The 25842-nt window shown below is 45.3% G+C and overlaps 1 protein-coding gene across 6 annotated transcripts in view; it reads right to left on the minus strand.

The window, feature by feature from the left end:
- The window catches only part of LOC146183160 (uncharacterized), a 150895-nt gene that overhangs the window by 70725 nt on the left and 54328 nt on the right, over window positions 1–25842 (minus strand). For all 6 annotated transcript variants that reach the window (XM_084609058.1, XM_084609061.1, XM_084609059.1 and 3 more), the window contains 7 exons: window positions 16485–16678; window positions 14946–15085; window positions 14243–14304; window positions 10015–10153; window positions 6693–6947; window positions 1709–1888; window positions 606–723 (listed from right to left, as the gene is read on the minus strand). In XM_084609058.1, coding sequence (XP_084465184.1) covers window positions 606–723; window positions 1709–1888; window positions 6693–6947; window positions 10015–10153; window positions 14243–14304; window positions 14946–15085; window positions 16485–16678 — 1088 coding nt within the window. The remainder of the gene's footprint in view (window positions 1–605; window positions 724–1708; window positions 1889–6692; window positions 6948–10014; window positions 10154–14242; window positions 14305–14945; window positions 15086–16484; window positions 16679–25842) is intronic.

Genomic DNA, 25842 nt, shown 5'->3' on the forward strand with positions numbered 1-25842 from the left:
TATTTGTCCATTTCCGCGACAGCGAAATTCTCGCGACAACGAAAAGGTTTTCCTTCCCCGGCGGTTTCGTTATTGCGGGGTTCGACTGTATATATATATATACACACACACATAAACAAGGGCCATGCATATGCATTACCCTTTATGCATGGCATGTTAGGCAGAAAGGTACGGGTGCCAAGGCGCACAGGTTCTTCAACCTCTTTTCAAAGCCACTGGGGTTATCTAAGGCTAAAAAGATCGCACAGAAGTACAGCAGGGGGGCTCAATTTAAATTTATATAATGTGGCATGAATGTTAAAGAGAAATGGGGGGGTGTAAGGTCAGGTGTCACGTGGCTCAGTGACACCTGACTGGTCGCACAACCATTACATGCTATGACCTAATCATCAAGCTGATGGATCAAGCAACCTTGCTATGAAATCACTATGAAAGATAACCCTGTATGTTTTCTTTTTGTCACTCTTGCCACTTTTTTTGGATTCTGTCAGAACTTCGGCACTCAGCCATAGCATACAGACTGCCGGCAACTTGAACGAAACAGCTACCCATGCTGTGCAGAGCCCATGTCACAAGTTTCCACCCCACATTTGCACTGCACTCACCGAGGACGTCACCAAGCGTGGTGATGCTCCGAGCATCCACCTCTGGCCGCGATGAAGGGTTGGACAGAATCATGGCCAGGTGTGGCCGCCAGTCGCCCCACTTCTCGTCTGCTATGCACTGCACACACATCCACAGGGGTGCTCACACATCCATGCTAAAACTTCAGCACAAAGAACAGACCCATAGGCAACCCCACATTTCCCTTGAAAAACTTCAAAGTTAGACGTACACAAAACCATCTACACCTGCCTGAAATGATGGCGTCGAAGTATTTCCAATGCCTGCGGGCCCATTAGTTACAAGCTTCGACAACAGAGGTTGACAAGCAGTGAGAAATGGAAACAACATTGAAGAAAAGCCACAGGTGCTTCGAAAAAGCACATGAGCTGTCCAATGCACAGTGATGTTTAATGAGATAGTAATTGAAGCCTCATCAGAAAAAAAAAGATATGCTGTCTGTCGCAAGATATGGCCATCAGCTTGCAGGAAGTGACAACAGTTACATATCTGACGCATGCTCATTGCAGCCCATGTCATCGCCTCTAGACACCTCCATGATAATATCTAACTCCCCAGCTAGATTATTAGAAATAATATAGCTAATAGACAATAATAATGTAACATTACCTAGAAGATAATCAAGACAGAAGAAGATTACTGGAAGAGATGTCTGGTTGTGTGCAAAAAGACATGTCTGCGTACACAACAATGGAAGGATGGCACAAAACTCAATATAAGGGTATCAATAGCTTTTGGTATCAAATTGGCAATGCGTAACATAACTACATGTCCTGGTAGATTTTCACTCAGTGCTCCGAGCTGCCAACAGTCAAAAACCGAAGTACACAAAGCTCATTCACGTAAATGTTCAGCATGTGCTGCAATTAAACAAAGTGAGCCTTTACCCACTTAGTGCCTATAATTGCATTCAAATTGGTGCTGAAGCATTTTAATACCACCCTTTGTGCATTTCAGGTAACTAAACAACGGAGGCAGACCTTCTGGCTGTTCCACCTGCAAGTACTGCACAACCCTATGAGAGACATGCGAGACTCAAGAATCGCGAATCCCAGCCGGAAAGTGGCGAATGCCATTTACTTACGGTGACGGTAGCGGGCTGCCTGCCAGACAGGTGCTGGTACAGAGTCTGCAGTGGGTCGTTGATGGCAAGCGCATTGGTGAACCGAGTCATGATGCTCGCATACGTGCGGGCGTCCATCTTGGAGGCCAGAGACAGGGCATGACCCCACAGGCCACACTTGACTGCCCACTCCAAGGCATCCTTTCAGAGCATACAGAAGATTGAAACCATTCAGTGATCACTCAAACACCAAGGAGAGCTCCGCTAAGAGAGCAGACACGAAAGCACAGAAAAAGATTAAAGCCTCGTCGCTAGGCTTTCGGTTCATGCACTCAAAGTTACAGGCATGTCTCATAGGGGATTTCCCAGCTGTTATGTTGATAATTTCAATCAAATCTGGTCAGTATACTATATTTAGTGACAAAATGCATGTGTGCAAGCACACGAGTTGGCCAGTTTGGTGGCAAGTGAAATGAAAAGTTGGAATGCAGCTGCAATTTTTTGCCATGGCGGCTTCCTGCAGTGCATGGGCGTAGAGATGATAAACGTAAAAAAATTGCACTAACATACGATTAGAGAAGAGAAATACAAGCGTTTCTTCCCGTGTCTAACGGCTAGGAATTGAAGCATTTGAAAAACGGTATGCATGCGCATGATTGGCCCAAGTCTGGGGAATACAACATGAGCTGAAGCGCTTTCTCACCTGCCCCCAGTTTCGGTCAGCTTGTACGCCTGCACATGTGTGCATTGTTCATTGAACCACAGCCAAAAATTGTAAACATTTTAAACATGGTAGCCAGGAAATCAAGTTAACTCCATGGACACCTTTACTTCCTGTGATTTTCAGCTTAGGAACCAAAAAAAGCACCAATATAGTTTCAGTCAATGGCATGGACATCAAGTCACACCACTGTTGCAATGGATAAGGCGTGCAGGGAAGTGGGAAGGGTGGAGAGAGCAAACAGCACATGGACCACTGGACTAGCTGGTTGCTCAATCCACAGGACTGAGAGCAGCAACCAGTGCACCACTGAAAAAAAATACAATGCTCGCTTAATGCCACCACTAAAACAATACTCTGCAGAGTGTACTTCCACACTGTAATTTCATACAATCACATCATACTACATTCAAGCCCAGGGGATCACGAATTAGTTCCAATATGCAATAAAACACCTCTACAATGAAATGACCTGTGTAGCGAAAAATTCTGTAGGTCCCAGCCAAATTCCCATCTTTCATATGTATTATGAACGCCTCTACAACGAAGGAATTAGGGCATGCTGAACGACTCATTTGCCCCTCTACAATGAACACACGCAGCGTTACTGTCATTGCCTTCCGCAGACGCAACATAGGAAGCACTGATCGACATCATACCAAATACTGTTAACTCTGTTGTAGTAGCTATAGAAACCGCCAAACGAATGCAAAGAAAAGATGTGCAAAGGGCAGAATAACTGAACATTTTGATGAACGGCACTAGGGTAGCCTACTAGCAAAAAGCAAAAATAAAGGCACAAAGGTCTCTGTGCTAAGGTGGCGCTAGTAGCTACCTGCAGTGAGGTGTAGGAAATTTCAGTCAGCTGCAGACAGAGAAACTAACAGTGGTGAACAAGAAGGCCCTTTTTGCACCTATCCAAGTTAGGAGCCTATAAATGACGTAAACTTCAGTGAGCACTCGCCAGTACTCACTTTCTCCCTGCAGTGAGTCAGATTATGCACTGTGCCTGTGCATTTATTTTGATGTTGGGTTACTGAGATGAACACACTAAATTTTAGGCTTTTTCTCTTTGTTCTTCAGTGCATTTGGAGTAGTGCTAGGCATGGATTGGTGATCAGTGTAACATTGAAGTATGAGAAGTTGCAAATTGTCAGTGCTGTCGCAAGAGAGACATTGCGGAAGAGTATGGATTAGTATATCAACGCTGACAGCATTTCTTAAAGACAAGGACAAGATACAAGAGCAAGTGACACAATACGAGACAGATGCGTCACAGAAGCAGATTTACGCTACCCCTTTCCATGATGTTGACACCGCCGTCTACATGCGGTTCACAGATGTACATGAGAGAAGGCTTCCTGTCAGTGGGCCTTTGCTCTGTGACAAAGCCAAGGAGTATGCTTGTGCGTTTGGTGTTCAAGACATGTTTAAGGCGACCAGTGAATAACAAGGAGTTTCAAAAAATGCCATGGCATCATTTTCAAAACCTTAGAAAAAGTAGCCGGCGCGCCACGTCATCTTGCTCACAGCTGGTGCAAGTCTGAGTGGTTCAGTCCTGTGACAGCACAGACCAGAAGATACTTTTAACACTGACAAAAGTGCCTTTTTTTAAGCTGCTTCCTGAGAAAACACTCAGTGAGAAGGCAGACATTTGCAAAGGCAGCATGAAGTCAAAGCAACACTTTACCATGATGGTTTGTTATAATGCTGTAGGTATCGCAATGAAGCACACTGAAACTGCAGTGCATCAAAGGCATGCATAGCCTTATGGCTGACTATGTGGCTACCAAAAAGTCCTGAATGACAGCAGAGTTGTTTCAAGCCAGGCAGAGAAAATGATGCGGCTGCATAACTGCAAGATTGCCTTTGTTGCTGACAACTGTGCCACATAGAACATGCTCTCGTTGCTAGAGTACGTGAACATAACCTTTTTTTTTTTTTTTTGCCACTGAATTGTGCCTCCCTGTTGCAGCTGTTGAATCAAGTCTGCCAAGGCCCACTACTGCAAAGAATGCTGCAGATAGTTCTGCTAAACCTCAAGCAGAAGGCTGAACTGCTAACTAACATAAATGTTTGCCAAGCTATTGAAATGATCATGAATGCTTGGTGGGGTATGCCACCAGGCATTGTGTGCAATTGTTGGCGGAAGGCTGGATTTGCTATACCTCAAGACACTGCTAGCAACGCACTTGCTTCTTGCAACACAGCAGCGGGAGTGATGGTTGACGATTATGTTACGGCTGATGACGATGTGATGGCCTGCTCGGAACTGACAACTGACAATATCGTCGAAGCCATCAAGGATGGGACGGAGGAGAAGGCCGAAAATAGCTGTGATGAAAGAGCGTTAAGGTGAATCCAGAATTCTGGTGACCAAGCAGCAATAGAGGTATTTGACACTCTGCAGTTGTACCTTGCGTTGCTGCCAGGTTTTGGTGTGGAGCATGCTGTGAACCTTGAAGTGATACACGCGGCTGCAGTCGTATATTTCATTGGAAAAAGACTTCAAAGCAGAATCACCTCCTTGCAACAGGTAACTCTTCAATTCGCGTTAAATAAAGGCTTTATTTTTCTGAATGTGCTTAGCTTACTCAATTGCATGCAGTAGAATCCGCGAACTTCACAATTAAGTGACCTGTATAATGAAGGATTTTAGCGGCCCTAAGCACTTTGTTATAAAGGTGTTTGACCATATTGGTAATTTGACACATAAATGATGACAACAGATGAGCTTTCCCTGGCATAATGGCAGCAGCGCACCTCTGCTGCCAATATGCCAGTACGCCAGTATGTGGGCAGCACGTCACTTGCCGCGAGAGTGTGGACCCAAGCATCATTTCACTCCAGGTGCCAAAAAGAAGGGTGCACTGGGCGCACCCTCACGTGCCAGATCATAAAGTAAGAGAATGCACTGCCCACATCTTGCACATGCAACACAAGTGCCATTGTAGTTGAGGATCGCATCAAAGCTGCAGCCAACAGTGCTTTAGGAAAAGCCACTGCCAGTCATAAGAGGTTTAATTCTAATCCTGGTGCACTTCAAACATGGTAATAAGTCAATTAAAGTTAGGTGCAATGATCACTTCAACTTTTTTAGTGTTTTACAGCCATGCTTTCTCACTGCGTGAAACAGGGCTAGCAATACCACTGCTATGGAAGAATGAGGTATAAGAAGTGAATATTTGCATCAAGCATGCCCTTCCTTTAGGGACTCCTGTACATGCCAATAAAATTTCACACAGTCCTCCACTTGCAATTTTTTAATCAGGCAGAAATTGCTGAAAAGGCTGCTTGACAAAGCAGCATGAAGGTTAAACGATCACCTCCTCTTCATCCATTTCATTTCGGCGCTTGCCTTAATGATTAACGGCGCATAAAAGACAAATATTTTGGACCTTGAGATCTTAAAAATTTACCATTTGCCGACATACTCGTACACTGGTCAAAAGGAACAAGACTGCTAAATGTGCTAGCTGACACCCATGACTAGCTTTAGCACTCTTTTTTTGGGGGGACCTTTTTTCCTTTTTGAAAAAATGAAAAATCCAGGGATTTGTGCCATGTGCAGCTGTAGCAGCATGATGCCCCTTAGGAAGACTACTTTGCTCTGAAACCTATGAATCATGCAAAGAATAGTATGTGGTGACGATAGAGGACCAAGTTTCATGTGCACAGATGCACCGTGGCACAGCACAGCTGCAGGTGATATCTGTCTATTATTTCCGATAGTCACGATAGTGCGAACAAATTACCCGACTTTGCAAAATCTGTAATGTGGCCACAGTGCCACTGTCAAACAGATTATAGATGTGGATTTGACTATGCCCTTTTTGGCCCATTATTGAATTTACAAGTGTCAATGAAGATGGGGATGGTAGACTACACAGGAGGTTGTGCGCTACCGAGAAACCAACCTTTCATAATATGATATACTTCTCCAAGCTGCTGCATCTGCACCCGTGGCGCTGTTTTTGAGCTAGCATTGTTGCAGTCACAAGGTTGTCAACATCAGTTGCCTCAAGCCTCACTATAATGCTCTGGCCATACTTTACCATGGGTTGCTACTCTGGGTACCCCGTTCCACTGAGGAAATCAGCCGGAGTAAGCAAGAAAGTGAATAAAAAGTGACAATGCCACATTGCATCACAATCACTAGTCACCTGAGTGAGATTAGAGCTTGAGCTGGTGGCACCCGTTGTTCCTTTTCTCAATCAGCTCTCTGCCTGTCGCTGTCAGTTAATCCCCTTTCAAGAACAGCATGCATCAAATGAACAAGCTCACCTTTTTGTGTCCAAATAGTAGAAACTCGCGGAACTTTGCTAGCGTCCGACTCGAGCCTGTAGCTCCGAGCTGTGTACGGTCAGACACCACAATGCCCTCGTCCGGCGACGGACTGCTGCCGTCATCTGCACCCTCAGGCGATGTCGCCTCACCCCCTTCGCCGCCTGGTCGAGCAAGCACAGACGCAGATGCCACAGGCTCCAAGATGGTGTGTCCTCGAAGAAGCAGCTCGGCAATGTCCAACCCTGAGACAAACTGCAACACCATGCAAATAATTCGGGCATTTTTTTTTTTTTTTTCTAATCTTTCAGCCGAACACAAAATTTTTTTTTTTGCCTAGAACAATGCAAGCCAGTGCGTGCATTATTCTGGCAGTGGAGATATGGCTGGTCATTACTTAATGGTACACTGAAGACAAAGGAAAGTTGTCAACAGGACATGGTGTTCTGATCAGAGAGAGACCACGCTTGCCAAAAACAGAGGTTTATAGCAAGCTGGAAAAGAGAGAAAACTGAACAAACACTGGTGTCGCCATTACTGGCCAATATCACAAGTAGAATGCATATACTAACGCTGACTCGGAGACAAGACCCAGAGGGTATACTATGCAGCCATTCACTTCAACACAGAGACAACTTGCCCTGTCCAGCAAGGAGATCTCAACTTCGAATCATCTTGAGAGACAATTTTCAGATTCAATTTTTCCACGGAAAAATATGTCTCGTGCTTCCAGGTAAATATCAGCGCAGAATCAATTTTACAAATATTTAAACATTCCGAATATCAATGAAAACAATATGGTGCTCAATTTGGGCTTCAAAGCAAGTATCAACGTTCAGAATTTCAAATATTTCCAAATTATTTCAAAACTTGCGGGGGTTCACACGAATCCCATGCCCCCATTATAATGGTCGCATGTAATTATAATGCGAGTTACGCACGCCGTTAGGGAGGTTGGTGGGGGAGAGGGCACAATGGCCACTCCCCACCACCTCCTATTCGTCCGCAGCGACACTGCCGCGGGTTCCCTGGACATCTCAGAATGGTATAGTCTAACCCGGATATATCGAACCTGGATAATTCGAATTTTGGTTATATCAAACTCGCGGAATATCCCCTTGAAAATCCCATGTAAAAGTATAGGAAAGCTGCGTTATATATCGAACTTCTATTTCACCGGTCGTTCAATGCATCAAGCTCCACCAAGCACTGGAAGGTGTGCCTTCCATAAAGATGATCGCATAACCCTCGGTCATTTACAGCGTGACGTTTTCAATCCACGTGCAGCAGGAATGAGAGGAAACTGTTTGGCGATGGCTGGTCTAGGGAAGCGCCGCGCCCTTGCCCCAAAGGTGCGCGCATCTACCGTGATAGTCTGCCGCGCGCCAGCATGTGACGTTTGCAAGCCATGTGCATGAAGGAACGAGAGGGAATCGGTTTGGCAATGGCCGCGGTACATTGCAGACGCAGCCAATGCGGCCGTGATGTTCGGGAGAGGGGAATAACGCAATAGAGCCAAGAGCAAGGGTGTGCCCATTCTTCTGTTGAGTTATCTCTCTCCTTCTTCTCTTTCCCGGTCTTAGTTCACGGCAGCACTCACTACGCATGCGCCATGCCAGCTCAGCCCATGGCAGACAGAATATCGGATGCTTTCTCCAGCGTGTGTTGTGAACCCTCTGCGCGCATCGGCTGACGTGGCTATGGGGCTATGGCGGCTGCGGACGTTAAAAAGCGGCAGATGTTTTTTTTTTCGTTTGTTTGCGTGTCGTCCATCCTTGCAATCGTGCTGAACGTGCGGCATAGCATAAGCTGTGGTGGCTGTGGACATTAAGAAGCGGCAAATTCTTTTTTTTTTTTTTTTTGCGAGAGTCATCCATCCTTGCATTTATGAATCAACGAAAGCACGAGGTCAAATCAAAAGTATAGTGAAAAGATTACATGCCGTGATGTTATCATTGCGCAGCATCTTGCCGCGCTGCCAATAAATGAGCTGTGGACGCGACGGCCAAAATAGAGGTAGCGCCACCGACTAACTTTATTATTTTTTTTTTTCATATTCTCAGCTGCAAAAGTGGAGGGTGGGTTCATTATGCCAGTAGATTACGCGACAAATACGGCATCATGTTTCATGATCGCAAGCGGTGTCTCAAGCAGATTTCTGTATATCGAATTATCGATATATCGAACTATTTCGCGAACCTCTTCGAGTTCGAAATATACGGTTCGACTGTACCAGCTCGCCACTGTGCAAGCGCAATGGAATGAACCCATGAACTATATTCTAGATTGAAGTTTGCTTTACTCCACTACACACAATATATGGGGGCTTGGCTATTGGTGGCAATACCAAGGCAGCTACCGCGATGCTGGCGATTTGGGGGACGTGTGTCGTCATCAACCACTCCCTGTGCATATAGCGCAACTAGCGATTGCGGATTCAGCGATGTGCACGCCCGTCATTACCAATTGCTTGCGATGTGTAGCAAGATTAGCTTCCACGATGTTGGCGATTTGCGGGACGTGTGTCGCCACCAACCACTCCCTGTGCGTACAGCGGAACTAGCGACCACGGATTCAGCAATGTGCCTGCCCGCCGCGCGCGCCACCACCAACTGCTTGCAATGCGTAGTTGGTGATTTGCGCAATGTTGGTGATTTGCAGACGCGCGCAGCTGCGAGCTGCTCGCAGCATGTAGAACTCTACAGGCGACTGCAACAGCAGCGACGTGCAGGCCACACACCGCCGTGAGCTGCTTGCTGTTCCTACACCATGGCTGGCGATCACAATGTGAAAAATGTGGGGGCAGCACATACTGTCAAAGGCTGCGGTTGTGGTTCGTGCATTCGTGTCATCCGCAGTGGCGTGGGAGAGTGTTAGGAACGTTTGAAATTCTGCCCATTGTACACAATGGACTGCGGCTGGGGAATTATACGAACTCGTTTCAGTTAGAAATTTTAATGAACTGGATTTGTACCTCTGAGATTACATTGTATGTCCATCTAGCAGAAAGCATATCAAGCAAAAAAAAAAAAAAAGTATACAATTTAAATTGTGCTGCTACCCATGAAAGACTGCCAAAAATAGCCCTTGTCTGAGCCATCCGAGCGGCTGGCGGATCGCTGGCCACAGAAAGGTGGCTATATAGCTTGCATGAAGAGGGTCAACTTTTTTTTTTTTTACGTTTTGGCTGCAAAGGCCAATTACAAACTTGTGCTAGCATTCATGGGGCTGAGGCGCACAAAGAGTTCTGGTGATTTTACTACTAGAGTCTGCAACCAGCAGCAAATGAAGTGCATGCACTGAGTGCAGCAGGAGTCAGTACCCCGTTTTGCCTGAGCATGAGGACTAGAAGCTCCCATAGCAGGATATGTGATGACCGGTCAGGCAGGCTGGGGTCCTCGGCAAACGCCTGAATCTTCTGTGTACAAAACTGGATCACATCGTTTTTGTGAGTCTGGGATCTGAAAACAATACATCAGAGAATTAGTCCCTGCAAGTTTTAGAGCATTACCTCATGCAATCCCCATTTGGGACTACACAAGTATTGTTAATTTAAACAGCGCGAACAGGAAGATACAGGACAGGATAAAAGGAAGCCATAGTACAAGCGCCGACTCGCAACTCAACCAAAGCCTTTACTTTGAACTAAATGCAGGCACACACACACACAAAAAAAGAAAAAGGACCCAACGATGCCGGTTCTATCCCGGCAGTGGCGCTGCTTTTCAATAAAAAAGAGCAAGGCGGAACACTCACAGGGAAAACCATTATTTGTGGTGAAGGTGGTCCCTCATGCGGGTGTTGGGGATGATGCACTGACATAGTTTTGGTTTCACCACCTTCACAGCCCTCCTGAACTCGGCGCTCTGGTAATGTGACAGTAAAAACAGTGTCCCCCAGTACGGCAGTATTCCCCTCCAGATGGCACAAGACAGAATGAATAAAACTGCGCCTATGCTGCACTCTATTGTCGTTCCATCGAAAGAGCAAGCGTGCGTCTCTTTGCATGTATGTGTGCAGTGTCTGGGTGCGAAGGGAAGTTGTCATGCTGATGGCTGTCAAACTTTCCAGTCCTTTTACGGAGCTCTTTCGGAATAGATAAACATTGTAAGTGTAGTGTGCTCCATTTGAGCACGGGTAGCCCACCATATTCAGCACCTATTTTGGGCAAGATTACGAGAGCTGCGGTTGGCCAGGGCCGTCGCACTGCATTTAGCATTGCATAGAAGCTCATGCCGCCTAGCTGATTTGCCTGACACCAAGTTTGTGAACCTCGCTCGTACTAGCCCAGATGGTGCAGCAGGTGGCGTGTTCAACCATCACTGAATTTTGATCTACCTTGCACACAACATTTTTGAACTCTATGAAGAACTCAGTTAATTTCAAATCCCAGACAATTCAAAGTTATAGCCTGCACAAGCAAGGTTAATTAAAAAATTTGGGGCACTATATGGGAATGTCTGATCCCAAGTTCGCTGCAAAATGAAGCAACAGTGATGTTTGACATGCATGCCAGTCCAAGAACTTCCAGCAAAAAAAAAAAAAAAAAAGAAGAGACTGAGTTTTAACCCTGGTAAACCTAATTAGGCAAAGCAAAGGCATTGTTTTGCTTGGTTTTGATTTGGTAAGACTTAGGTTTCAACATGGGCGGACATGGCTTTTGCGGCGATTAAATTGTTGAGAATAGCAAGTCAACAACGCTGTCAACTACAAGACCGAACATGTGATGAGGTATCTGCTGTCAAAGGTCAAAATACCATGGTTCAGCTATATAACCACAGTCACCTCTAGATTTGTGAAGGTCAAGCGGCCTGCCAGGTTTAATTTGGCTGATAGATGTGCAGTGAAGCCTTCACTTCAAAAATTCAGGAGAGGCCTGTATGTGAGAATGTGAAAGCATCATTCTTAGTGTGGCTCTCTACACTCAATAAGGCACTTTCCTATTATGTGTTTCTATGTTTGTTGCACACAAGACTTATATTCAAACCCTGTCACTACAAAGTGATGAGTTTCTGAGTTTGCACAGTCTAGTAGCAACACATAGTCAAAGTGCATTCCAGGTTTCATCTTTGCTTATTTCACACAATGCTTCAGCATGTCAAGGTCTGCTATCAACAATCACTGTGTAAGCACTCTCCGGTTACATTTGATGATTATTGTTACTCTCTCATCAGTATGCATCCCAAATACCAGTCAGTAAGTTGTTCACACCTCAACGCATCCACTGGGTGCCCCCTCTTAACACGCTACAATCAACTACCATTCGTGGCCTGTGCTTTGCATGTCCTCCTAGCATGAAGAGAGAGGGGCTGGGTTCAAACCACAATGCCGATCAATTTTTCATTGAATTACTTCTTTTTTTCCAGTCATCCCACTTTCTGCCACTGTTATAGTGGCCGTTATGTGCTGACAACACTAGGCGGAGTTTCGTTTAATGGGGCTAGTACTATTTTGCATTAAAAGTAAAAAAGGTAGCACGAGAGCAACTTCTGACAAAATTATTTTACTGTATGTACTCAAATGCACACTCTGGTACACACAATGCACAATAACCATTTGAGCACCTGGCACAATTTTCCCCTGGGTTCGTTTCAAGCCAGAAATATGTGGTGTCTTATAAGGAAGTTGTGAAAGCTAAAATATTTCACTACACCAAGGATTTCAATTCATTAAAGTTTGTTACACTGAGGTTTACCTGCACTGAACACTTTATTATCTTCATTAACACTTCTTTTTGGGCGAGTTGGTTCATTTTGATTATAGAAAAATTTGAAACAGCACTAACACACACAACTACAAAAGATAGACGAATGGCACAACACAAGCGCTTGTGTCTCGTCGTTCGTCTATCTTTTGTGGTTGCGTGTGCTAGTGCTGTTTCAAATTTTCCTAGACTTTATTATCTAACCAAATATTCGAAATTACTGAATACAGTGAAAGCTTGCAGATCAGAACTTCAGTAACTCAAATGTTTGGACAATCTGAACTTTAAATCCTGATCCCACCAGGCTCTGAAGAAGTCTGTCTATAAAGAGATCATTAATTCAAATATGAGCCAGTTCCGCCAAAAAATTTAGAATATGCGCCACTGCCCCACCGTATCTGAGTGGTCAGGTACCAGGCACATGGCTAGAGAAATGCTCCCCCAATAGGCTGCGTTGCCCTCAGAATGAGAAGAGAAGAACAAGGAAAGATAGTAAATAAAACCATGCACTAAAACTAAACCGGCGCATGACCAGCACAGCCTCCGTGGTGGCAACTGCCTTCTCCCTGTCCCATGTGACTAAAAAAAATTTGCAACTACAGTAAAAGCTCACCAATTTTACCTCATTAATTAAGAAATGCACGCAATTCAAATTGTCAGCAAAGACCTGTGGAAAACCCTTGTGCAAGGTTCAAACCCGGGCTAATTCAGACTATACGGGTTTCCCACCAGTTAATTAGAACAAGACCCTGAAAGTAAGCCACATGCAGGTATGATCCGCACACTAAGCACCCAAGAAAAAAAAGCCATTTTAAAACCTGAACTGCAACTGAAGAGTAAACCGTGCACCTCTCACACGCACACAATGGCAAATGAGATAAAAAACAGACAGCCTCGTCTCCAAGAAAGTGCCGACCACCTAGTTTTCGTTTTGCTTTTATGAACTTGAACTTCACACCAGCCCCAGGTGATGGCGGCTATCAGCTGTGCAGCAGCAAGCCAGCCAAGCCCAGCTGTGGCGGCAAGCTGTTTAGTGGCACTACGTTTCCCTCCAACCGCATTGTTCTTTCACCACTCCAAAACTACACTAATCAAGTGCTGTTTATGTGCTGTGTGGCAAAGCTTCTTCACACATAACGCAGCTGCTTGCAAAACAACCCCAGCTACCACACTGCACAGCAACAGATGCAAGGGTTAGAAATGCAAAAAAAAACAGTCACGCTGCGCTGTTCTCATTGCAAAACAAGGCAGCCATTACCCATGCTTTCACAAAAGAAATATACAATGATGCAAGCAGTTCCAGTGAGTCCTTTAGGGGTCATTCGATAATTCGAAATGCAGATAATTTGAATACTTTTCCCAGTCCCTTCAACTTCAATTTAACGAGATTCTACTGCAGCCTAACAACAATCCTTGAATACAGACTGCCAGCAACCTCGACCACAAAAGCAGTGCACACCCTGCATGCTGCCATCTGATATAACTGGCAAAAATCTTCGGAACAGGAAATGACTGCCGATCATACATAAAAATTAATTAATTCAGAGCATGGCAAACACACACAAGGTACTGCAACCCCATTGCTTCTGCCAGTTCCATAGGCAGTAAAACAAAAAAAAAAAGCATCCATCAAGTGAACAGCGGAACTTACTCGTTCTGTCAGAACAGTGCGACCCATATTGCCAGAGAGACATTACAGGTCCAGTTTCTGTTTACAGAGAAACGTATAAATCCCACCCCCAAAAAGAAAGAAAGAAAAAAAAAAAAAACATGGTGCAGCTCGTCTTCCTTTTCCATGTTCAAAAAAGAAAAAAAAAAAGAAAAAGCTGAAGAAAGCAGTGCCCACCTAACTAGGGGCCCAGGGAACTCCTGCAGCTCGTGGAATTGTGGATCCTTCTGGAACAGGTGCTGCACACAGAAGGTAGCCCCGGTCAGGTGAGCACAACACAACAACTTGGTTTAGACTCAAATCCCAAGAGATTGGTGTGGCAACTCGGGTCACAAAAAACAAGACTCTACGCTTACATCCCCAGCTACAGCTGAGCCAGGCCTCTAAGAACCTCGCTGGTTCTCAAGAGGTGCTGCCGAACCCTGTACGTGCTGGCTACCATTCCTTCCTGCTTAACATGCACAAGCAGTAGACTTGAAGAAATACTCAAATTCAATACAATGACAGTATGCACAGTGAAACAGTCACCTAGAAGCAGTTACACAGTATGGGCAGTCTAAGTAATGTGGGGGAACTGAAACAGCACTCCCAGGAACCCTCATTTGGGAACTCCTGCTCTAAGCAACCGTAATGTCAGCAGGACTGAATAACCGAGCTTTCTCTACACTAGTACTAAGAAACATATTAAAAAGTAAGGAAAGTTCCTCCGTGGGATTGTAACTACCGACTACTCTCGGCACAAGAGCCAAAAAAAGGTAGGAGCTGGAACAAGGTTCAAGTGCAAGTTAGAACTTGGGCTCGAGCCTCTTGTTAGCCCGTCACTGTGATAAAGCCGCAGAAATGGGGGCAAGGGCACAATGGTCAGTGACAGAAAACGCACCTTGAGGCTGTGGATTTCAATGGGAGGTGGAAGATTTCCCCCGCCGAGTGTTGGTACCAACTTGAGCAGGCCATTGGCACCACAAAAGCGAGCCAGCGGGTGTGGCCTCGAAAACTTCTTCACCTCTTCAGGCTGAGGCACTGCAAATCCAACCACAAGAGGGGTCACCCCACCTGGTGTTATCTCGCAGCTTGTGCAAAACAGGCCCGCCATGCATGCTCAAGTGTCAGGGAGCCTAGGCTTCTAATGCCTTGAGCAAGAAAACCCCATTAAGAGCAGCAACTATCTTCAGCAAAGGAAAGCCTCTCAACCAAGCTATGAAAACCACACTTGCCACTAATGGAAAGCATATGCAGCAATCAATGATGCACTCTAAGCAAATGTTACGACAAATTCCGGTTTCATTCTTGTAATATCAAAGCAGACCAAACTATGAACCTCACGCTTGCAACAAGCTCCTGCTTTGTTTTTGCAATCCCAGTGCTCTTAGACTGCCCTGTTATGGTGGGCCTTCAGTGCTTGGCATGTGTGCATTAGGCTGGAAGGTACAGTCTCTGTCGGAGGTAATGAGGCTGCCGAATAGAAAAGCAGGCTGGTGACGCTGTGGCCACCAGTCGAACCTCTGCCACTGCTATACTCCTCCGGATGAGAAACGACAGCTTTCTTCTAAGGTGCCAAATTTAGTGCTTCTTTCAGTTCAGTTCAGTCGTTCAGTCGTGTCCGGCTCTTCGTGACCCTATGGACCATGTCACGCCACGCTTTACGGTCTCTCACTATCTTCCTAACATCACATAACTTCATCTGCAGTGCCTCCAGAATGCCATCTAACCATCGCGTTCGCTGCCTACCCCTTCTCCGGCGACCCTCAACCTTTCCCAACATCAAATCTTTCTACAGCGACTCCTCTCTTCTTATCAGATGACCAAAGTAGCTGAGCTTTAACTTTAAAATTTGACCCTCCAATGAGCAGTCAGGGTTTATGGTCGACAATATCGACTGATTTGATCTTCTGGCAGTCCAAGGAACTCTCAAGAGTCTCCGCCAGCACCACAAGTTAAACGCGTCAATTCTTCGGCGGTCAGCCTTTTTCACAGTCCAACTCTCGCATCCATACATCACCTCATACGTCACCATACATCAAAGTGAAGTGCTTTAGTCAACACCAAAAACTGGAAGCCGACATGCAAAGATATGCATCCCTTTCCCAAGGAGCCGAACGCCCATCAAGCGTTTTCCCATCACTCGACAGCCTGTGCCCCCCACTGACTCCAATTCCAGCTAATTAGCATCACAAGTAAGGCACAAAAGCACAGACGGCAACCCACAACTCGCCCAACCCAGCACACTCGCAAGCAATCAAATTGGACAACACACATGCAGAGTGTAGCAAACTACCCTAATGGAGACTTGCAACATTCGCTCTTCCTCTATCATCAGAAAGCCTCGCTCTCATGTATGTACTTCCCATCACACAGCTCAGAACTGTGTAGTTTTGGAGGTCCTTAAGGGTAAATAAATGATGACAATGATGATGATTACCATGGTCAAGGCGTGTCGACTCATGGTCAAGGATGCTTGGGTCACAGTCATCTTCTGTGTTGCTGGCAAAGCTTTCATCACGGCGTGAATCTCCATTGGCTGACGAACGGCCAGAGTGAACACTCAGGCGCTCCATGAGCTGCGCCGGGTTGTAGCCTAGCCGAGCGTAATACGCGTCCACCTGTTGCTTGTAGCTGCAGACAGAAGATGGTGCCAAAAACAACCCCATTTAACCATGACACGAAAGCTTTCTTTCCAGGTACAATAAGAACTTGCTCACAAGAGACCACCCGCAGAACCCAGACAATGTGCACGCTCAATTCTGAAACATTTGCTTGCAGCGGTAGAGTTACAGGGGTGATACGGCTTTAGGACGTAGCAACAAAAGTCCACACAGATGATGAGTCAAGACAAACACCAAACATGTGAGATAATATACTTTTAAGCACATTTATGCCAATGGTAAGGCAAAATTAAAAGGTCCAGATCCATTTTTTTTTTATCTGTTCATTTTTGGCTGAAATTCAAAGTCATTTCAAAAAGCTAACGGAGCCTATACCCATACACTGCATTTCGTTTAAATAACTTTGCTCAGGCAGGTAACGTGCAACTACAACATGCCAACAAAGCTGTAGAACAAGATGAGTTAGGTATGCTATGCAAAATCTACAGATGCAAAATGCAACAAGATACAGTTAAATCTCGCTACTAGAGACACTGTTACTTGAGACACTCGGTTATAAGAGACATTTGAAAATTGTTTGGTTGGTTTTCCTATGTCTGCCATGTTAACAACATTGCATACAAAAGACACTCAGTTACTAAGGACAACTTTTGCAGGTCCCTGGAGTAAATTCTTTACTATTTAGAAGAGACACAACCCAGGTGTGCTCATGCAATATAGGTGAAGTGTGCCAACTCGTACATGATGCACTTCAGATTCCCTATTCAGATTCAGACTCTATATCAGCATCCTTTTTGCTTTATATGTCAGGAACTGAGAGGGAGTGCTTCCCAATGAAGGAGTGCTTTCCACTGGCATTGCATTACTGTCACCTATGAAGCAAATCAAAATGGATGAATGACATCCAGCATTTTTAACTCCTCGCTGTTTAAAATTTAATCACAAGGTGAAAGCTCAGAATCCTGATGTCTTTCTCTTTGCGGACAATGCTTCTTGCCGCACCAAAGTTCTCGTGCTCAAAGCCACCAGTTATTTTTTCGCTCCAAACTCCACACCCTATCTTCTACCAATAGACAAAGGCATTATGCACTCAGTCACGTTGCTGTACAAAACAAGGTTGGTAGAATGTCTGTTTCTTGACAGGCAGCAAGACTGTACTATAGTAATTGATGGGAAGTTTGCTGTTCAGGTGATTTCAGGTGTCTGGAATGGCCTGAGAAATGAAGCTGTGAAAAACCATTTCAGACAAGCAGGCTTTAAATGTGGTGACATGATGCAAGAGGGCCCATATATAGATACTGCGGCAAGCTTCCTTAAAGATGAAGCTTGGGCGAGCATCCAAGAGACTGCTGAGGTACCAGAATCTTTTGAGGAATTCGTATTTGCAGATGTGGATCTTGTGTGCTCCCAAAGAGCTTACAGACTGTGCAATTCTCGCGCAAGTAAATGGCACATGTGCCATAGAGGATGACTATGAGGACATTTGAGAGGAAAAGTGTCAGCATCTGAGGGTGACAAGCAAGTAAGAAAGCTTTAAAGGTATTAGAGCAATAGGAAAGCTTGCAAAGCGAAGTGCTTTACCTCCAGAATTTGGGAAGGAATACACTCTGCACTCACCAAAATACATACTTGTATGAATAACTTCTTTAAGCTTTGCTGAACAATTTCCTGTTAATGCGTGTAAATGCATTTATATGCTGATGTGTAGTAAACTGATCAACACAGTGCTTTTAGAATTTTTGGTTACAAGAGACCTTGCTTACAAGAGACATCTTTTTCGGGTCCCTTGAGTGTCTCTTGTAACGAGGTTTTACTGTAGCTTGAAAAACAAAGAGACCAAACTTTGCCATACTTCGGCTTTATACTTTAAAACACCCTGTCTATTAAGCGTGCAAGCTGCGATTCACCTCTTACAACCCCTTCAGTCACTGCACATACATTTGTACATGCAACCTGAAGAGTATCAAATTCTTCTCTGCGAGGCACAATATCAGCAAATATGGCTCCTATTGGAATGAGCAAAACCGTCCGCACAACCATTTCAGGCCAAGCACAAGACACGAATGCTAAATTTGGTTTTAAGAAGGGCATCTTGGTGCTTCATGGTAGCTCTGGTAAACCTCCAAAGAGTAGACATTTTGTAGAGTCTTAAAATCTGCAAAACTTGCTTAGTTCCCAGAGCGAGTCCTGAGACCCTAAAACCAGCGCTGAGTCATGATATAAGGTCTCAACAGAAAGAACATATTTAAGCATCCGAAAGGATGAAAACTTCATGTGAAATACTACAATTGCATAATTCCCCCCCACCCTTAAAAAAAAAAAACGAATCCAGACTTGAGCTTGTACTCCCCTTTACATACTGGTATTTGCACGATTGTAACGTGCACATTTTTTTTTCTTAAAACAAGTGTTTAAAAATACATGCACGTTAAAATTGGACTCAAAACTAAAAAAGCTCAAAACAGAAACCGAAATCTCAAAACCTGAAATGAAGCAGCTCAATAACCTACGACCAGCCACATTGCCATTGGTATCAGCAAGCCTGGGAGTTGTACGGGATAAATCGACGGGAGGCACGCCGGCTGCCGGGAATGCCGAAGGACGACCGAAGCCGAAGCTGAGTACTTTTCTTTTACCAGTTTTTTATGTAATTGTATTGGCCTCGAGATCGAGCAGAGTCGCCACCTTGCGGCTCAGCGGCGAAACCTACTCAGTGTGGATGCGTTTTCGCGTCGCATGCTGCAGCCCGCAGTGATTTACGCGCGTGTGCGGTGTGTACAGGAGTGTTTTTGCTTGCTTCGCGGTTCCTGTGGGCTTTTGCGTACCTATATGCCTCTTGCAAAATAAATATGAACAGTCTATAACCGCAGGCTTCATTAAAAAAAAAAAATACTTGTCCGTATCGAGCATGTCATGCTTGGATAAGGACATCATCCATCGCGGTGTTCGGCGCTTGAGATCCTTTGACATGCAATGTCTCAAACGAAGTGGTACTGTCGTTACCGCCGTGCCAAAGCAAAACAGGTCGCTGCAGTCAATAAAAGTTAATGCAAACGCTCAGAAATCGCATATTCACGTTTCTGTTTGGAATACCGCAGCTACTGAAACATATGCCACCGCAGACTGCTTCATATAGCAGAATCCAGTTTGAACAGACCACTTTATGCCTACTATGCCTTCTGTATTCACGATAGAGTTGTGTGAGTGCTTTTTTTCTTTTTTCTTTTTTTTTTTTTTTTGCTTTTAAACCTCTGTCGCGGTGCCTCAATGGTAAGGGCGCTCGACTGCTGATTTCGAGAACGGGGGATTCAATCACAACCGTTTTGAAAGGCGCTCCTCTGCTGTGGGATTTGACTGCACAATAAACAATTCCACGTGGTAAATGTGGTGTTAATAATGAAAAAAAAAAAAAAAAAAAAAAAAACGACACCAAAACCAGCCTCTGCAACCATCCGTCATAGCTGATGCCGCTTTCATGCGTTAACCCGGGCCAGTATGCATTTCTTTTCTTTCTTTCTTTCTTTCTTTTTTTTTTTTGTTGTTGAAGGCTTCTGTGCATCCGTAAACGTTTTAGTGAACACATTTTGCTTTAGAGAAATGCTCTAATGTTTGAGAAACATATTCCCTGCACCATATTGTTACCCTAAATATTACATAATACACCTAGATTAATGTACTTTACTGGTAGCCTATTATAATCATTATAATCCCTTTTCGTTCAAGTGCTGTCTTCCGAGCAAACTCGTCGTTTCTGACAAGGCGAGTAAAACAGCTTCATGCGGGCTTAAATATCAGTGCTTAGTTCGGGAATAAATATACATCTTTATAGTCGCATGATAAGATACCTCCATTTCTTTCGGAATAGTTTTATATCCGGCATCTGTTTTGGAAGCAACCCTAATATTTTACTTCGCATAAGATTTAGTCACTGCTAAATAATTAGTGATAAAGAAATTAGTGATAAAGAAATTTTCAGCCTGTAAAATTGCTTCCCAGAACATGACAGTGCCCATGCGCAGTTTATAACGATGTCTTCGCAGCGAGTAATTCGTAGCTTGCACCTTAAAGTTACTTAAAATTAATCGCTGATTATTGTAAATTCTGTCAAGTATGTAAAAGTTCTCCCACAGAGTGAAATTTATTCGCATTGCAAACCAAAATAATTACACTACTAATTTACCGTTATATATTAACATCACACACATCAGAAATCCCTTATACTTTCCTCGGTTTCAGGAAATCATTTACAGTTAGTGGCGCATGCAGTAATACACTATCACATTCTGTGACAGTGGCCGCAAAAAGCATCTCGGCAAATTCAATCCACTCAGCGCTGTACACGTGAACAATCAGCTTTCCTGTGGGGCGAGGTTTTCTGTAGAGTGTCGGCGTGATCTCATTTTTGGGGAATACTTGTGCGTGGTTGTCTGGGCCAGAGATGATGAGCACTCAGTCTAAACAACTCGCCATGCAGTGTGCTGCCAGTGATATTAACCTAATCCTCGAGTCAAGTACGGTATAATGAACCAGGCTTTCTCGATTCAATCTAAAGTACTGCAGGTATCTGAGTGGGCTTGACACTAAATTCACCGGTCTCACTCGCATCAGACACGCGCAAACTGTGTAAAAGTCGATAAGAAAAACAAAGTTGTCATTAGGCACGCCCAAGCATTAGGCGCGTGAGCGCGGTACAGCGCAAGAAACGTGCAAAGTAAATCTGGAAGTCTGGTGGTTGCGTGCTTTGTTTTCCTAAAATCCGCTCTTCTTCTGCTGCATTGGCGAAATCCTTGGAATTTTTTCTGCAATATTGCAGAAATACTGCAGCAGACACGTTTTCATCGCCAACAAACCCGCCGTAAACTCGGAAGCAGACCTACGCAGCATGCGTTTCTGCGAGCGCCGCCGGCTGCCGATCCACACTACCGGAGTGATGGTGGCGCCACCTCTAGGTCGATCTCGCGGCGAATAGTGGCGGCAAATTTAGATTATAATTTAGCTTAAGATCAGAGACAGGGAAGTGAAAACATAAAGGACTTAAATAACATAGAACAGCGCTAGGAAAAAGTATTTAGGCCTAGTTCGGAAAAATTTTCTGAGCAGCGCGAATTCTGTCGCAGAGTTGAGGCTATGGGGCGGCCGGCCAGGAAAGCAAAGGGTGGGGATCCAGGGGATCTCGTCCAGTGCGGAACGTGTGAGCTTCCTAGACGAGACAGGGTTTGAGAGCATGATGGAGGCTGAGGAGGCCAGCTTGAAATGCAAAATATGCACGGCGGTGGAGAAAGTAGAGGGGGAGCTGACCAAGGAGGTAGAACAGATGAGGAAGGAGCTTCAGGAGGAAAGGAAGAGAAGGGCGGAGTTTGAGACAAGAGTCGAGAAGGAGTGGGGCATCAGGGTGGAGAGAGCCTACAGCGCGAGTTGAGAGAGGTGCGCGATAAGGCAAGCAGATTGGAAGAACAGGTGGAAGAGCGGACAAAGAGACAGGCAGAGGGACGGAAAGCACTCCACAAGAATGCAGGCAGTAATGCCACCCTGGACGACGGGGGGGCGGACGCGTCACAGGGGGCGCGCAGGGAGAATGAAGCGATTCTGGGGGACACGAGCCCCGATGGTAACCGGAGGGAAGAGGGGACACAGGGGTCGAGGCAGCAGGGACTGGATAGCACTGACAGGGAAGAGACAGGAGCCGGCAGCATGAGGGTATGGGTGGTAGGGAGCTCTAATGTCACGAGAATTAAAAAGGCAGTCTTAAAGACAGTGAAGTTTAATGAGAAAGTGCAAGTGGAAAGCAGGCCGGGCGAGTGTTTTGGGCAGGTAGTGGAGAGGACAAAGGATATGCTGTGGGAAAATAGAGAAGGAGACAATTTGGTAATCATCCATGCCGGAGTAAACGACGTGCTGAAGAACAGGGGACAAAACCTAGGCAGGCAGATAAGGACAGGGGTGGAGAAGCTACGGGCTACAGCTGAGAATGTGCACATAGCGCGTGCCACAGTGCCGGCAGTCAAGGGACAGGGCCCGTACGTAGCACACCAAGTACTGAGGGCTAATGAGATGATCTGGGAGGTAGGGAAGGCCCTCAGGTGCGATGTCATGGATGTGAACAGGGTGATACATGGGGATAGGAACTACCTCCCCTTCACTCCTGATGGCATTCATTACACCGCACCAGCGGGATGGCAGCTTGGGCTGCGGATGGGGCGAAGGGCGCTAGCTTTTTTACAGGCGGGCAGATTGCCCCTGCATACCGCGAAGTAGGAGACAAAGATGGAGGGAGGAAGGGCAGGACGAAGGCACGGAGGAGGAAAAAGAAACAACCCGTAAATTTCGCCTTCATTAATATGCAAGGGGGTAGAAGTAGAATTAAATGGGATGAAATTCAGGAGCAGCTGCAAACTGGAAATTTTATAGAATATGGTGTGGCAGAAACCCACCTTAGAGACAGTGAAGAACCTCCACACATTGAAGGATACTCATGGCTGGGGTGCAAGAGAAAAGGGAAGGACCGAAAAGGAGGTGGCCTGGGGGCACTAATCAAAGGCCAAAATTGGAAAAGGATAACAGAAAGCTGCAGAGAACATATATGGCTCCAGGGTAGAGTGGGAAACCTATATGATCAGAGACTAACCGAAATGGAGGAATCAAGGTGGGCACGAAAAATGTACAAGCACCTCTTCATGAAAAGCCTGAATACGAAATGGACTAACAGAACCCGAAAGCTCAGATTTAAGTACCTAGAGTTTGGAGATGCACCGCAGCAAAACAGCAGCATTGAAAAGCAGGTAAAGGAGGCAGAAAGGAAAATGTGGGAGGAAAGAATGCATGGAAAATCAGCATTGGGTATGTATAGAACTCGAAAACAGGATATAAAGAAGGAAAGTTTATTCGACAACTCACGAGAGAGCTCATTGCTGTTTGAGGCTAGGACAGGGGCCCTCAGAACAAAAATGTACAGGAAAAAATTTCAGGAAGTAGATATATTGTGCGCGGCGTGCGGAACTGAGGAGGAAACAATGAAACATGTTGTTCTAAGGTGCCAAAAACTTCATCCTGCCCTTCCCGCAGGAAAAGCGGCAGATCTGGAGAGAGCGCTGGGATTTGCTGGGGAAGATGGACGAATGGATGAGGAATGCGTTTTGATAACAAAAGAGAGGTTAGAGGATTGGTGGAAAAAGTCAAGAGAATAAAGAGAAGAAAAAAAGGGAGGGGGGCAGATACGGGTGAATTAGAAGCTAAAAATAGGGAAGAGATAAATATATTTCTTTTAATTTTCTGGCTAGGTGGCGGAAGCTGCCGTCCGATACAAAGGGCAGAGCCACTATCATCCATCCATCCATCATCCATCCATCATCCAGTTTCAGGTGAGCTGCCTCTGTTATTTGGTCGAGTGTCCAGCCGCTCGATGTGCACCGTGGTATCGGGGCCCGTAAAGAATCGCGTGTGCGCAGAATACAGCGAACGGCTCTGTGAGCAGGCCCTCAAGCTGTCTCAAGATAGCGATGCTTGGGAACATTGCGAGATGGATTCACGGTGCGTAGACGGCCCTGCCGCTAGCAGTGGTCATGTGTGCATTTAAAAAATGTGCAATTTCCAACCCCTTCAATGATATTGAACAAGACCCTTTGTGCTTGGTGGATAGCGAGAAAGAGCTGTCTTCTGACTATGACAGTGAGCCTATGACTTGTATGCACAAATTTTGTTCCATTAAATGCATTAAGCAATTTTCAGACACTTCTTCACTCCATTATTTCTTCTGCGCAGTACAATCGGCGCCGTTATTTTCATGGTTTCCAGGTGTTAAATATTACTGCGCGTTACAATCGAGGGCATGTTAGAATCATGCAAATACGGTAACTGCCCCCTGAAAGGGAGAGGTTAATACCTTGCAGCAACACAATGAATTCAACCTTGAAAACAAAAATGCACACAGGCTAGCATTTTCTGACACGAGGTCGGTGCACCACGATGGCTCAAGGGCCTCAAAAGGTTGCCAAACAACACTGCCACAGTTGCCCCCATCATGTGGGGACCACCCTTCATTCATGCTAATAAACCTATATGTGATGCCTGTGCAGTGTGGCTGGGTCCTGCCAACATCACCTAGGTCTCAGTCTAGGGGGTGTTGGTCCTGCCCCAGTGCTCAAAAACAAGCTGGCAGGCAGGCGCTTCAAGCCATGCCTTCCTCCTTAGGTTGCATGCGACTGTGCTCATACCGAGTGTTTCACTGCTACCAGCACATGCTCCCAATGATCTGAATGGACTACCGTAGTCACGCGTGCAATAAACCCACTCGCAAAATGAACCCACCCCTCACTTTTGCTGCTCAGAATTTGAGAATTTGAGAATTTGCGTCCCTCCATTTTGTGCCGTCCCAGCCCACAGTGCATTTCTTGGAAGCGCACCAAGATGCTGCGCAGCAATAACATCATGGTGTGTTCCATTTTTTGAGGTTAGCTCTAGCGCTGGGGGTGAATAGAGGAGGTGTGAGAAGCAAGCTTGGCAGAGTGCCGGAGACCTTGACAGGAGTGCCAGCAATGGCTTGTTGGACTCGTACGGTTGCGCTAGCCTTGTTTTCAGTACGGTCGGTTTATCACGCCACTACAATTGGGGTGGGCGCCATCCACTGCCACAAAATTGCTGTAACGGGTGATATAAGCAAACGCCTTTTTGAGAGAAGGATGCTAAAAGCTGGCGTCATGATCGTGGCTGACTGCGCGCTTTCGTTGATGACTGATGGGTGGAAGAAAGGAGGACCTTTGCAAAAACACTCCGCCCAAACTGACGTCGATTTTTCTTGAAAAAAAAAAAAAAAGGCGAGCAAACATGGTATTTTGAAAAGTGTAGCTTTTGCTTTGCAAGAACTCTTTTCACATTGAACAGCCCATAATGTTTTACTGTAACACAGAACAAAACATTCTGTGGAAAAAAATCCGCCAAACCAGGGTTTCACTGTGAAAATAACAGCTGACAAACCAACATAATGATTTAGTCAATTCAATATGCCATGCTTGTTAAAGAGTTAAATGGTTAAACGAGACACGCTGTTCATGACATCAACAATGAAAATGAAAAGTGCCTAAACAAGGCTGCAAACTATAAAAATTATAAACTTTTTATAGTTTGCAGCCTAGACTCACAAGAGGTTACACAGGCATGAGATGTTTTCAGTGCAAGCCA

This window comes from Amblyomma maculatum, chromosome 7 (assembly GCF_055883805.1).
Source record: "Amblyomma maculatum isolate TAMU_Amacu chromosome 7, ASM5588380v1, whole genome shotgun sequence".
Classification (NCBI taxonomy): Eukaryota; Metazoa; Arthropoda; class Arachnida; order Ixodida; family Ixodidae; genus Amblyomma; species Amblyomma maculatum.